Raw genomic sequence first — 14,743 nt, 5'->3', positions numbered from 1 at the left:
CAGCTGTACGTTCCTAGGGGGGCAAAGGAGGGGCAGATACATTTTCGGGGGGCGGCTATTTTCCACACCAAAAATGACATTTATTATGTTTGACTTACTTTACATTGTGTATTTCGTTGTTGTTTTTATATTACGAATATATGATAAACTTATTTCAAGTAAAATTTGTAACTAACAAATAAGTAACGTCTGCACATGAAATATTTTTCAATGCAACTTTTGAAACCTAAATTGAATTACTTTCGCGTTTGCTACAAGTAACAAATTCGTCTAGTACTATATGCTATATATATATATATATATATATATATATATATATATATATATATATATATATATATAAATTTACGAGGGGCTGCTGAAAATCTCCAACCCAGAAGGCGTGTAGGTACTAGGTAGAAATATGAAACTGTGGTTTTGAAAAATATGTTTTCAACAAATTTTCATATTAATAATGAAATTTTTATTGCTTTCTCAGGCCTCTGAAGTGATTATGTGTGCCCAAACAGCGAATTTCACGAACATCCAGATCACAACTATTATAACATTTTTGTTCCACCAAGGATAGTCACCAAAGTAAATTAATGAGAAAATCAGTGAAACACTACGGGGCTCTCCTCCATTATATACAGTGGTGAAGAAGTGATGGCTTAGTTCAAACGTGGCGGTTTCTCAACAAATTATGCTTTACATCCAGGATGACTTTACATCCAGTGACTGTTCCCGAAATCATGGATGCAAATTGTAACATTATTCTTGAAAATTGCAGCATTTCAGCCAGTGGTAGATACAACCTGTGGCCGGGGTTCCTACGCCACCCCAGTTTTTGACTGTCAAAAAGAATTTAAGCTATTATTTATACACTTTTTAAAGTGTATAGTAAACTCACGATATACTTATTATAGTCTGAGGTTTGGCTGCAATCCCCTTCCCCAGTTTTTACCGTCTCAGTAAAACTTGTGTCAGAGATTGTGGGCATTTCTTTGGAACGCGTCGGTAGTATAATTCAGAATGGCTTGGGTATGCGCAAGTTCTTGACACAATGGGTTCCCAAAAAATTCTGTCAGGAGAATTAAAAAGTGACGGCATTAAGAGAAGTCTTCTTCCAATTTGAATGTAATGCTGATCATTTCGCTCACGAATAGCAACCATGAACGAAATATGGTTGTACCACTATGATCCTGAAAAGAAACAACAGCCAATGGAGTAGTAGCACTCATTTCTCCCTCGCCCCAAGAAGTTCAAAACACAGAAGTAGGTTGAAAAACTGTTTGCAACATTCTTCTGGAATAAGTATGGAGTCGTACGTACTCATAGACTACCTCCGCAACGGTCAGATATTTAATTCAGAATCTCTACATTACTCACAAAACTGAAAGAAAAATTCAAAGTTCAACATCGCGGAAAATGAAAAGAAAGGAATTGTGTTCCTTTAAGAGAATACACCTGTCCATCGAACCCCTGCGAACACAATTAGCATTGCATAATCTAGGATTTCAATGTCTAGAACTCATCCTTATTCCCCAGATTCAGCTCCGTCTAACTATTGCCTGTATTTATTTACCAAACTTAGATCTGATTGAACTTTAGATCTGATAAGGGTAGTGTTACGAACAGTGGTGCGAGGATGTCTCCAGATTTTTTTTAAACTCCTGGGTTGGGCTACGAATTTTTCAGCAGCTTCACGTACATTTCTAGTCAATATGGTAGACGTCATGTCAGTACTTTGAAACAAAATAAGTAAGGGAGCACTAGTGCATACCAATTACTAACTAAAGATCAACACTCTGACAATACGTTTTATTGGGAGCTAAACAAATAATCGATTTAATTCCATACATTTATTATTATTATTTGCAGGAAGGGAAAACAACTTTTTTTCCTTCAAAAAATTAAGCCCTGGTAGTCGCAAATTAAGCTGTTATAAGCCCATCCTCAGAATATAGAACGCCGAGAATAATGTTTCAGGCAATAGAAGTATAAAACCTTTAAATAAAACAAAATATGAAACCGAAAACTTCAAAACTGGATAAATACAAACAAGTTATGCAGTTGGTTTTACCTTTCTTTTGTTTCTAATCGAAGTTGATCCAATGAGAAGAAAACAAGTCGACCAAATCACTATTGTTCGCTAGGCACAGTAATTAAAATTCATAAGAAAGAACTGTAACTAAAATTTACCGAAAAAGGCGCTAAATTAGAAAACAGAAATATACGTGCATACCCAGACGCTCAAAGAAGAAAGCTTGAGGACTAATCTGCCACATAGTAAATGCATGGAAAGTAGACTACAATTTGACAATGAGATTGGTTATGATACTGATATAAAATACTATATGTAGAATGTTTTATGATTGTAGGAGTCTGGGGGGGCAGTCTGGATGGCAGTCAGGGGGGCAGGAGTAGCCACCAGGGGGGCGCTCGCCCCCCTTGCCCCCCTCTGGCGTCGTCACTGCTAGTTATGGGGTACAAATGTTAGGGTTTGGATTTACAGTATAATGACTGAAATACCTCATTTTCGCATAGAAAGAATCGATTTATGGAAAATATCTTAAAGATATTTGAACTCCATTTCCCGACGAATATGCGTATTTAAATCGAAATAAAGGGATTAAAACTCTAGCTCCACTCAAATGTTTTGTTCAAAAATAAATTTAATGCGGAGCAACGAATATTCGTTCCGAAACATTTAAACACGTTTAGGGCAATCATTTCAATCAAATTATGCACTCATCCCTCGATTTAATTTATAACAAATGAGTTTAGTTTCCCAGTATGAAACTTCGATAGACTTCCAAACTACGTGAATTCAATACTAAATTTGAAGAAATACATGTATAATAACTACTATTTACAACTGCCACGTGCAACAGCCGGCACATTGATTCCTTTCATCCGGCCCGTCTGATCCATTATTTAAAATAAATGTCTTACTTAATATTTAAAACTCAATTTAAACTGGAACCCTTGAACTCATAGTAAGACATGAAAAAGCAATCCAGAAGCTAGTATTTCCCTTCAGCACCACCCCTTCCCACTCAACTTTGTGCTTCAAAACTCCTCATAAGTAAGATTTTTATATTTTTCTTTAGTAAATAAATATTTTTGGTAATCGACAAAACAGTTTTGACTTTCCTGTGATGTTAGTTTTCGAGAATGAGATTCTCAATTGAATATAGCTATTCAATACTTGTAAAAATTTTATACATTGTCTCGTGCGGCCCTCGAAGCCAGTAAAAGTCCCCTGTAATTAGCCCACTACGTGTCCCAACTTGCATAAGCCTGATTTACAACAAAGTAGTAAAATCAAAGATAGAATCGATTCCTCGGATGCTGAATTCATATCAAAAATAAATTAGGACTACTAGCTGTCCGTTACTCTTTTTGTTCTATGGCGATAAATGTTAAAATCAGATATTGCTAATATGAACAACTTCCGCTTTGAATAGAAGGTTAACGGAGAAGATACAACCTACTTTTAGGAGGGTGAACCGATTGCAGAAATCCTCTTCTCGATATCTCTTACAGTGCTTGCTGTATGAAAATCAGATTTGAAACCGGAAATACTAGTAAATTAACAAAAAGAAATTATCTGTTTTCGGTAGTGTTGCAGGTTGCGGTAGTATATCTGGTGTTCTAAAAATGGCGCCCACGGACCATACAATAACGCAAATTGAATCATCATAATTGAAGAAAATTTGAAATTTCCCATGTTATTTTATTTTATTTTATTTTATTTTATTTTTATTTATTTATTTTTTTTTTTTTGAGATGTGCTGTTTATCTCCCTGATTGACCTTTTGTTGGGTCTCTATTTGTTTCCAAAGGCGCCCATGTTGTGGTTTCCAAGGGGGGCAAGTATAAGTAACGTTTCAAAAATAGTTTCAAATTTTGCTGTAACTAATGTAAAAATTCTATTGGATTTTCGATATTCTGAAGTACAATTTCCTCTAGGGGGCCAGCGCCCCAACTTGCCCCCCTTGATGGGCGCCCTTGTTTGTCCCTTTTTCTAATCAACAGAACATGTGTATTAAGTTTAATAAGTTCATTTCGATTTAATTTCTTTTAAACAGCTTCAGGGGTACACAAGAGGATGGCGAACTGTCTAGGGGTACGCGATAAAAAAAAAAGGTTGAATAGCACTGGATTAGAACTACCATTCTATCAAATACAGTACAACCCCTCAAATCCGAACCTCGGAAATCCGAAAACCCGGCAAATCCGAACACGTTCTCAGAAGAAAAAAAAACTACAGCTGTAAAATGAAAAAAAATAGATTTAATCACACAAATTTAGTTTTTTTTAAGGTTTTAACATTTTTAGACTTAATGCTTATTCTAAATCATTATCTAATTATATTCTTACAAGAAGACAGTTATAGACATGCGACAATCATTTTGGACATGAGTGTACACCCGCCAGTCAAGGTCACTGCCCTTTCGACCACTGGGCCACCTTGTCTAACCTCAGTCGTTGTTTTACCGCAAATTCAGTGACGAAATAAGTACGTAATATTATTTCCCGGGTAATCCGAACCCCCCGAAATCTGAACAGGCTTAGCCCCAATTTGTTCGGATTTGAGGGGTTGTACTGTAGTTATATCGATTCTTTCCAAATGGTAGCTAAAGTTAATATTGATTGACACTAACATCACTTATTACTGTAGCAATCGATTCAACTGCTTGTTGTACTCGTACAGTAATACTAATGGTTCCGAGTTAATCTGCGACGTTGCCACATTGTGGAATTTTGATTCCCCATAGCGGCTGAAGGAGGCCCTGAAGGGCAAACCATCATATAATATTTTTATAACTTATAATAATATTTCTCAGATAAATTCCAATAATTCAGAACTCCATTTTGCTTCTAGGTTGTTTATTTAAGGATTTAAACTAGCATTACCTGGTTTTTAGTAGCTTTTCCTGTCATTTTTTTTTTCAGCGGTGACGTGAAAGATGTTAACTCGATGACTGTTCTTGTAACAAAGGCATCGTAGAAACGCGCCAGACCACTACGGTTGCATCTAATTTGCAATCACTACGCAGATTTTTCGCGCGGCAGTATTACAAAACGGATAGAATATTGTTGAAATTGGATAAAACCAGATCTTAGCAGGATATGGGTATCTTTTTGGGCTGAAGGGAAGGGGGTTCTTAAGGGCCCTACCAGATTTCGGATTGATGGGAAATTTGTAAGAAATTATGTCCAAGTATTAAAATATGAATTGCATTGAAATAATAATGTATGTTTTATAATTATCCAAATGACATACCCATACACTAAAAATGTATAAATGCAAGAAATTATTTCCCAAAAGCCTACATACTTAATTATTCTGGAACTTCTAAACTAATTTTATTTAAAAGAAGATAAAACGGATTCAAGATGTAAACTAAAGAAAGTGATATAGTTAAACACGATCATGCGTTTTATTGTTATACAGTGGGGTTCAAAACTATTGGAACAGGGATGAGGGCTTTAAAAATTAATATTACGTACACTGTAACTGGAGGGTTACACTGGTATGTTGACTTGAGACGCTGAATCGTTTATAAACATACACATACACACTTCCTGCTGTGTGTTACCGTTTTCTTTCTACGGCGACAAAAGTTGGAAACGGTAATGACTAATTTGAACTACCTCCGATTTAAATAGAAGGTTAACAGAGAAGATGGAGCCTATTTTTGGGACGCTCAATCGATTGCGAAAAAACGCATCTCAATATATCTCGCCGTTTTTCCTTTGATATCTGTCAACAGACGGACGGACGGACGGACGAAGCCGTTCTATAAGACTTCCGACACTTATGCATAGCATAGTTTGGAAATCTGAAAGGGAGACGTTTGACTGATGTTGTCAAATGTCTGTCCGGCACGAAGAGTCCCGTGGATACGATCCACGATTACAGTACGAAAGAATAATTACACTTCTGTACCTTTATTAAAGCAACTGTTCAATCTGACATTGGCAAATACCTGTACCCTGTAAAAATACACTATTGCGTATAGTTGCCGCAACTCCTTCCGTAGGGAGTAGGACTTTCGAGCGGAATCGGCTGCTCCAGATTTTGTCCGTTGCTTCCGGTATCCGGTAAAGGAAGGTCCGTAAAACCAGGGGATGTGTGTTGTGTAATGAAAAAAAAAAGTAGCCCAGGTAGATCCAAGAGCTATTTCAAAATTTTATTTTAAGCACTTAACTCTTTCCTTATTTCTTTTTTCATTTTGTGAATGCAAAATGGAAATTTAAAATCTTATAGAAACTACTCCTTTGTGTTCTTACCAGTGGGACGCTGGGACACGTGTCCAACTATTATAAATGAGAATTTATAAATCTAATTTCATCTCCTTAACTCGAGGTCCATGAGGTATTCTATTTTCTTCGCACAAATTTTGAATACTGTCGTCCTCCTTAGTAACTTTAATCAAAGTGACGTGATGAAAGTCCGACCTGAGCCAAGTTTTAAGTGTAGTCAAAAATTCATTTCAAATGATACAACCATTTTGCCATAATAGTGCGACAAACGATGTCAGTTAGAAAGTGGAGAAACAAATATGGAAATTTCCTCTTTCCGCCATTAAAAGTGAAATTTTTGAAATGCTTAAATTCATGCCAACTTATTGTCAAGGAGTAGCTTATGTAGAATATCAGTTTTATCTACCTAACTTAAGAAGCTCGTGAGACCTTGTAGCTTTGACAAACTTTTCAGCTCCCTCTTCCCTTAAAATACACATTTTAGAAATTCTACACTAACTAAAATCCGTTGTCCGGACAGTGGCATATTGTATAAATATACGATATATTTATGTTTACTACGGAAATCTGTGCAGAACGTAAGTTACCCATATGCTACATATACGTAGTGCCCTTCTCCTGCTTAGATGTTACATTATGCCACTGCAGAATGTCTGACATCTAACAGTCTTCCGTGTATTACATAGTGTACGATACATGTTATGTACGTCCATCTGAATATGAGATCCTGACCGCCTTTAAACAGTTCTTTCTTCCGTACGGAAAGTACGTTTATTCGGAACACTTGCACGGAAAGTACGTTTATTCGGAACACTTGCACGGAATGTACGTTTATTCGGAACTCTTGCACGGAAAGTACGTATGAAACATACGTTTTCAGTTATACGTTTGCTGAAGGATGTTAGCTACGTAGAGTTGTACGTTAAGTTCAAGAACTACAGGATTTACGCATGTAACGTACGTTTTTACGTATGCCATATACGTTTTCTTCCTCTCAGTGTCAGTGTAAATAGTTAGGATCTCTTCCCTGCAGTTATCTAAAAATACATCAATTCGAAGGTGTGAGCTTGTATAGCAAGCAAACATACCAATAGACACTCAACATTAGATATATATAAGATTTGATGTATGATCCATAGAACTCACCCTATCCTTAGCAAACTAAGAATCAAGGAAGTACGATTGTTTCCTCAATAGAGGAATCCATTACTAGTTTAATGGTTGTAGCTATGACTATAAATTTAATTAAATTTTACTTTAATGTCGCAGCCTAAAGGAGACAGACGGTTATGAAAGTGAAATTGAACTTTAGTGTTTCCCCGCGTGGAATCGAACCCGGGATCACTTGCGCAAAAGGCGCACGCGCTAGCCACTAGACCAGCTTAGAGGGCTGCCCATATATATATTTATCACCGTTACTAAACAGTAGGTATAAATATTCTAATATGAATATATTCACAACTATATGTGTACGTACTCACCGTATGTATGCTTTGACGTCTTGAAACTGAAATGAATGAGTGAGTGCTGACAGGTTTCTTAGGTGATGTTTTAATGCTCTAATGCACTTACCATATGGCTGTGAAAACCAAACCAAACAAAAGGACACATATCACACACGATCCTTTCCAGTTAGTTGAAATAAGCGATAATTGGCTCTGCCTGATAACACAAATTCTCAATTTTCTCAGAACATGAGAAACGTTTTATCTACAAGATCTGTTATCAATGGCAATGTCATAACAATTAGATAAGTGTTGACAACTCTCCTATTGATTGAACAAAGTTCCAGGAAGTTATTCTTTTATATTAGTACTACAACTATACTTTAATTTTGATTGTGAATTCAGTCAAGTGCCTTCTCGTATTCTAGTCATATAAGTCAATAATGAGGTGTTAAAAGTGCCGGATGAAAGTTTTGTTGGTATTATCATATTAATGCAGACCATAATACTCTAGGTTAAGAGAACCTTGACCTTTAACATTCGGAGAGGAAGTAAAACATTGACACTCATAGGTAATTGTAATCAATGATGATTTCAAGTTTTCTCTGGGAGGAGCTTTGAATAAATGGGAGGTGAAAGTAGTACTGCTAAAATATTAGTAACACAGGTCGAACCTGGTCGTAGAAATGTCCGAGTAGGAATATCCTAGCTTCGGGGGCTTTGACTTCCTACATCACTTTGTAAAATCACCACTGGTTGTAACTATCAGCAGTACATGACACAGTGCATACGTTGACTATGTTGTTGCTTAAACGTATCCTGGTGTAACGGTACAGTGGAGTCGCGATTAACCGAAATTTCGTGTTATCCGAGCTTAATCCAAACAAACAAAAATTTAAAAACTAATCTGGTTACAAGATAAGCAGTCTACATGCGTTTGTTTTAGCTACAAAGCAAACATAAAGGTTTTTTTCTCTTTTTTTTTTTTTTAAGATAACGACACCATCCGACATTGCCACACATATTGCACGTCTTAAGTTTCAGTTTGAAAAGAAAGTATTCTACGTCGTAAACAAGACGACACAGTATCAGGTGACATTATGATGTTGCTACGTCTGTGCAATATAGCGACCAAAAAACGAGACAACTTGATGAAGTATAAGACTATTAAAGACTTTAATATATATGGTAGTTACGGGATATTTCTACAAGCTAAGGAAAAAATGGTAATAATATGAACTGAAAAGTGCAATTTAATGAGAAAAAAGAGCAAAATGCATTAGGCCGTAGGCTAGGTAGGGTCTAGGTTGAACTTCTTTGTCAATTGGGTTTTATGACTGATTCCTATAGAGAAAAATACGGTGAAATAGAATTAATATGTTACCATCCTGTAAAAGTAACCATTCACCCTTAAAATGACGTCACCAATATGGCGCTCGCGGGAAACATATCCATTTATGCTTAAATTGTTATATCTCATCACAGAATGAAGATAAAACCTTCATTCTGGTGTCAAATTAAAGATAATGAATGCCAAAAGATATTTGAGCAAGTTAAACTCTTATATAGTGCTGTCATCTTTAAATATGACGACTTTTATCTACAAAATTTGGGTTTCTTCGTTTTCTTAAGCTTGTTTCATGGCAGATAACTTTGAAACTACTGGAGATATGGAAAATCGGTTCGAAGTAATTGTTATAGAGTGGAATCTCACCTTTCTAATGATAATACTATTATTTCCCTATCTTTGAAACTAAGGAAGTTACTTCATTATAAGCAGAACGTAGTGTAGAATTTCGTGACCATTGATTATGATGTAATCTACTGTGCATTTTTTTTTTTTTAAAGCATGTTTTTGTTACTGATTATAATGATAACAGTTCGGAAGCCATAGAATGTATGTTATCGTGCTATTAAAATGTCCGTTTGAGAGCAATCTTGAAAAACAAGATGGTCACCGACACGTTATGAGTAGCTATTACACAATAGTGAATGCATTTCGTATCTGCACAAGCTATATACAAATTTGTAATAGGAAGGGGTCCTGGATGAAGCAGTGCCACAATCTGGTTCTGGAGACGGAGAACGTTCCTGGTTTTCACATGACACGCACTTGCACTTATGGCACACACACATTGGCAATCCTCTCATCTACTTGTTTTTGTCTTTGTCCAAGAGCAGCTAACCATTTCCAATATTTCTCCTGGAGTGATGTCTTCAGTTGTCCATTTTATGATAAGATCGTCACAGCTTTTTTCCCAGCCATGTTCCACTGGACCCACAAGATTTTCCTGAGTTTCTAAAGAGTGCTTGATAGTTTGATCGCAGCAAGTGTTGCCATAGTTGATAATTAGTTGCTGGAAGCAAATGTGGCACAAGTTGACTCATGCAAATAAGGCTCTACCTTGTTGTACCCATGTCATTACTATGTAATGTCCCATTACAGTCAAGGTAATGAAACTTCTTGGAGGGACCCAATACTTTTCGACCGTACCGCTTACTGTAATTTTTTCAACACATAATTTTCGGTCTAGGTAGTAAATTTATTTGTTCTCTACTCAAACCAAAATGAATTTGGGAGCTTCGGAATAATCTAGGAAGAATTATACTTCGGAGAATAATTTCTTTATTTATATATTATTTCATTATAAACTCTGTATATTGGCATTTCCAAATGGATGATTATTGAAATTAGACACCTTAATGCGATACAAGAGCATAGGCCCGCAATTGGATAGAAATTCTTAAAATTATCCACCAATCTGATGTTTGTAAGAATAATTTAAACCCCCTTCGTCCCTCTGAGATGCCCATATCCTCCCAAAATCCGATTTCATCCAGTTTTTACTATTTTTCATTCGTTTTATATTTTCCGCTGGCAAAATTCTTTGCTCTGATTTGAGAACTATATTCCACGTCAGTATTCAGGCGCGAATGACGTCGTCTTTTACCAGCAGCAGTCATCGGAGAAACAACTCCTGTCGCAATGATGAAGTAAAATTTAATAAAAGGACTGAAATTTCATTAAATATTCAGGTAAAATTAGTTTCAGTTAATAAATAAACTTGTTGGAAGCAGAAAGGCGTCTTGAACAGTTAAATTTTGCAGTGAAATTAACTAGAAAAAACAAAATAAGGAATTCAGCTCAGCAAACGCCATGTTGGTGAATATAGATAATGATGGACAGGATTCAGAGTACAGTGCATCAAATTCCGGAGTTTAAGTGATCTTTTTAACTAGGTCTTGATGTTCAGGATATCCTCTCCACCTTCTAAAGTTTCCGTTAGGGTTCGATAGGCTTGTCCTTATATAGCTTTGTGTTTGTACGTAGTATATGTGATTTTTTTATTAACATGGCGGTATTTGTAGGCTTCCTGATAGTAGAATTAATTTTCATTATGTCAGTGTAAACGTTAACAGGGACTCTCATTTATTCCTAAATTAATCACGGCTTCCAACGATAATGGGCTAAGTCAATAATTCATAGGGGTTCTTTTCCCTTCAGGAAAGGAGGTTTTTCGGTAATAGTTTCAATATGTTCCTCCCGGGGCATTATTATAATTCTGTCATTCTAAACCCTGATTTAGTTAATAGAAGGGCTCTGATTATTCTGTTCCTTTTCCCAGTTCATAGAGCCGGTTTAGAATGGTGAAATTTAGTGATTTGTTCGATTTACGTATATTTGAGTTGGTGGTAATATGAATTAACATGTGTAAGGATATGTATTAATATTTGTTTTCTTGGTTTATGTGGGATGTAGCATGTATGTGTGTGATTTAGTACGTAGATTTTTGGAAGTAATGTGTGATTGAAAGTATGATTTATTTATTTACGGACAATGTGAAAAAATAAAATTTTTGAGTTTTACGTCCCACGGTTATGCCGGTTAGGCTAAAGGAGACGGTGATGATGAGTAATGAATGAAATGGTGGAATGAAGAAAGTGGGAGGAAACGGAAGAACCCCGAGAAAACCCACGCACACGGTGTTTGTCCCCCACAAAGTTCACTTGGCGGGAGCAGGGTTTGAACCCGAGACCCCTAGCACCAGAGGTGAACGCTCTACCACTGAGCCACCGCGGCCCCTACGGACAATGTATTATCGTGTAATTATTTATCTCTTTTGGTCAGTTTAAATGGGTAAATTAATTCACCATGCAAATTCATACTAATTCCGTACCATAACTACATATTATATTGCTTATGGTTAACTATGACAGAGTACAAAGCGTGTTTAATAGTGCAAAGTTTGTTTTCGTACTACCAATGTCATTCCGTGTCGGACTATGAACTAGTATTCTGTTACTCAGAAACTTAAGGATCTAATCCATCCGAAAATTACCCTTCCTTCAACGATTTGCAACAAACTTAAAATGTTCGTTACTGAATTCTGTGTGGGGGGAGGGGAAGGGATGCCTGTTATTTGAGAAGTTTTCAATTTTGAGCTCTTCATACCATAGATCATGAAAAACTATCTGAAAGAAATTATGGAATTTTTCACTTCAATTTTACGTCTCCTAGATATTGGCCAAAAAAGTTCCGATTTCGGGAGATTTAAGGATCCATATCTCGGGAGCCGTAAGGCATAGAGAGATGATATTAGTGTTGGTCAATACCTAAGAGGATGGTGAACATTTTGGTACTAAATAGTAACCGGTGGCCACTAGTTATATCTGCATTTTCAGTATATATACGGTTATAAAATGTAACAGCTCAATATAGCTTATTCAATAAACCCCCTAATACGCAGGTTCTAAATACGTAAGTGTATTATCTATTGAATTTAATCAAATACATTTAATATACAATTTCACATAAATTTCGAAAAAAATGATTCTTTTTAAGTTTGTTCTGGCAATGCTCTTCGAGCATTCTCAACTGGTTCTGTTTTGATATCGTCCATTAATGTAGTCTCCTTCGCCCCCTCCCTCCCTTTCCTGGCACCAGACCCTCTAGCACAACCCTCTACCACAAACATAATAAATTAACAAATATAAAAATTACATTTAAAAATTAAAAATATAAATTGCTCAAAACATGTTTAATAGAATGGAACTTCTTTTCGTTGGTCTAGTTCCAAACCGTCTGCTAGAGAGAGTACATTGTTTAATGATTGCTCCAGTGCAGTATCTGCAAATGCGCAGTGCCGGAACCCTGTATTCATATGTTTGTTTCCCTGAATGCCGGTATGCCCCAGCATCCAGCAGACAACAACAACACATCCCTGTTTCTGTAGCTAATAGCATTTCAAAAAACAAATGTCTTGGAGAAGAGTGTGTTTACTAAGGCATCTACTGTAATTACGTTTTGAGAGTTACTGCAGAGAGGTCTAACTCTAAACACACAACGTAACAAATGATGACCATGTGGTCAAAGAACAAATTTAACTGCTGTGAGTTCAGTAGTAAATACTGAACACTGTCAATCTATAGTACACTCTCGGTTACTTTAAACTATGCAAAATCTATAAAATATCTATAGATTTATAGAGCGAATCTATAAGAGTACGCAATATTTTTACCTGTGTAGTAGTAGTAGTAGTAGTAGTAGTAAATGATAATAATAATAAACTATTGAGTTCTTTATTATTATTATTATTATTATTATTATTATTATTATTATTATTATTATTATTATTATTATTATTATTATTATTATTATTATTATTATTATCTTTTACAGTAAGTTTCAAACATTTTTCTACTTGTTAAGATTAATCGCCAAATAATTAATTATACACCATTCACATAAGGGTTCGATTTCCGACGAGAGCTCATGTGTTTCCGATTCCATGTTAACCAATAGGCCCACGTCTCATAAAGCCTCGCTGCTGAAAGGGGCCTTAAACTTTACTCAACCATTCACATAAAAACACTATCGCAGCCTTTTTCTGAAACCAAGAATTGCGCACTGACAGTGTCCTCTTGGATATTGAGAATCGTGAAACTTTCCTTCTTCAGGTCGTCTAGATTAGGAAGTTTCTGTGCATACACCTTGGTCTCTACTTATTATCACAGCCGCGAGTGTGGTAATCTTGTTGGCGAAAATATAGGTTCGTTTAAGCCAATCCTTCTCTCCCGAAATTGTTAATTAAGAAACTGCCAAACCTCAAGGGCGAAATGTGGCGATGTTCCATCTTGTTGCGCGTAGACTTCATTGGTAATGCTTATCTTCTTGAGTTCTGTCATAAGGAATGCATTGTTCAGATAACTGTTGCCATTTAGCGTGTCTCTCTCGAATGGAAAATGAGCAGTGATGTGATCCATTGAAACTACACACCACACATTGCCTTTGGGACAACATTGTATATATATTCACTTTGAACTCATGAGGGTTTTCAACCCTCAAAATTTGGTACTTGTGCCTGTTCCCTTTTCCCATAACATAAAATTTGGCCCTGTCTAAGAATAAAATCCAAGACAGAAGATAACCATGACCTTGTAAATGGATAAGCACTAATTGATAAATTTCCTTTCTCGTATTACGTCTGGATCTATCAGTTCGTGTAGAAACTTTAATTTGTAGAGTAGGACCTTCATCTCCTTGCGTATGATCTTGTGTGACGCTGACATAGGCATTCTTGGTTACAATATTCGTCGAAATAATGTAAATGACCTCTGTTCCACGTAGAGCGCACTATCTGAATTGCATTGTCACTCGTCCCTGTTTTACTGCGTGTCAAACCTAATAGGTTCCTTAACCTTGAACTTTTCATATCATCTCTTGGTACTCGTTTGTGTTGGTGATGGATTCTCACATTTTCACTTTGGTACTCTGCACCGAAACTCAAGATTTTTAAGTCTCTAAACCACAGCACAAACTCTCCGATTTCCTCTATGGACATTATCTTGAGTCACGTGATCCTCCGTGCAAGCAATATTAAGTAGTGTGGGGGGAAATTGAGCTTTTATTTCCTTCGTCCAAAAAAATTGTAGTTTGAAACTTAAAAATTAGAACGTTATTGAGTTTTAGTTTTCTGCAAAACTTTGTGTACTCACTGTATTATAGTGAGCTATAATTGGAGATAAGATATGGAGAGAGATGC

At 36.1% G+C, this 14,743-nt stretch overlaps 1 protein-coding gene across 1 annotated transcript in view; it reads right to left on the bottom strand.

Annotated features, from left to right (window-relative positions):
• Positions 1-14,743, bottom strand: part of LOC145661581 (uncharacterized) — a 79,167-nt gene that overhangs the window by 37,931 nt on the left and 26,493 nt on the right. The window contains exons 7-8 of the mRNA XM_081726899.1: positions 9,887-10,057; positions 7,737-7,834 (exon numbers count right to left, since the gene is read on the bottom strand). Coding sequence (XP_081583025.1) covers positions 7,737-7,834; positions 9,887-10,057 — 269 coding nt within the window. The remainder of the gene's footprint in view (positions 1-7,736; positions 7,835-9,886; positions 10,058-14,743) is intronic.

This window comes from Thermobia domestica, chromosome 10, assembly GCF_964235325.1.
Source record: "Thermobia domestica chromosome 10, izTheDome1.hap1.1, whole genome shotgun sequence".
Classification (NCBI taxonomy): Eukaryota; Metazoa; Arthropoda; class Insecta; order Zygentoma; family Lepismatidae; genus Thermobia; species Thermobia domestica.
Note: the sequence above shows the minus strand (reverse complement) of the source record. Positions and strands in the feature narration are given on the sequence as shown.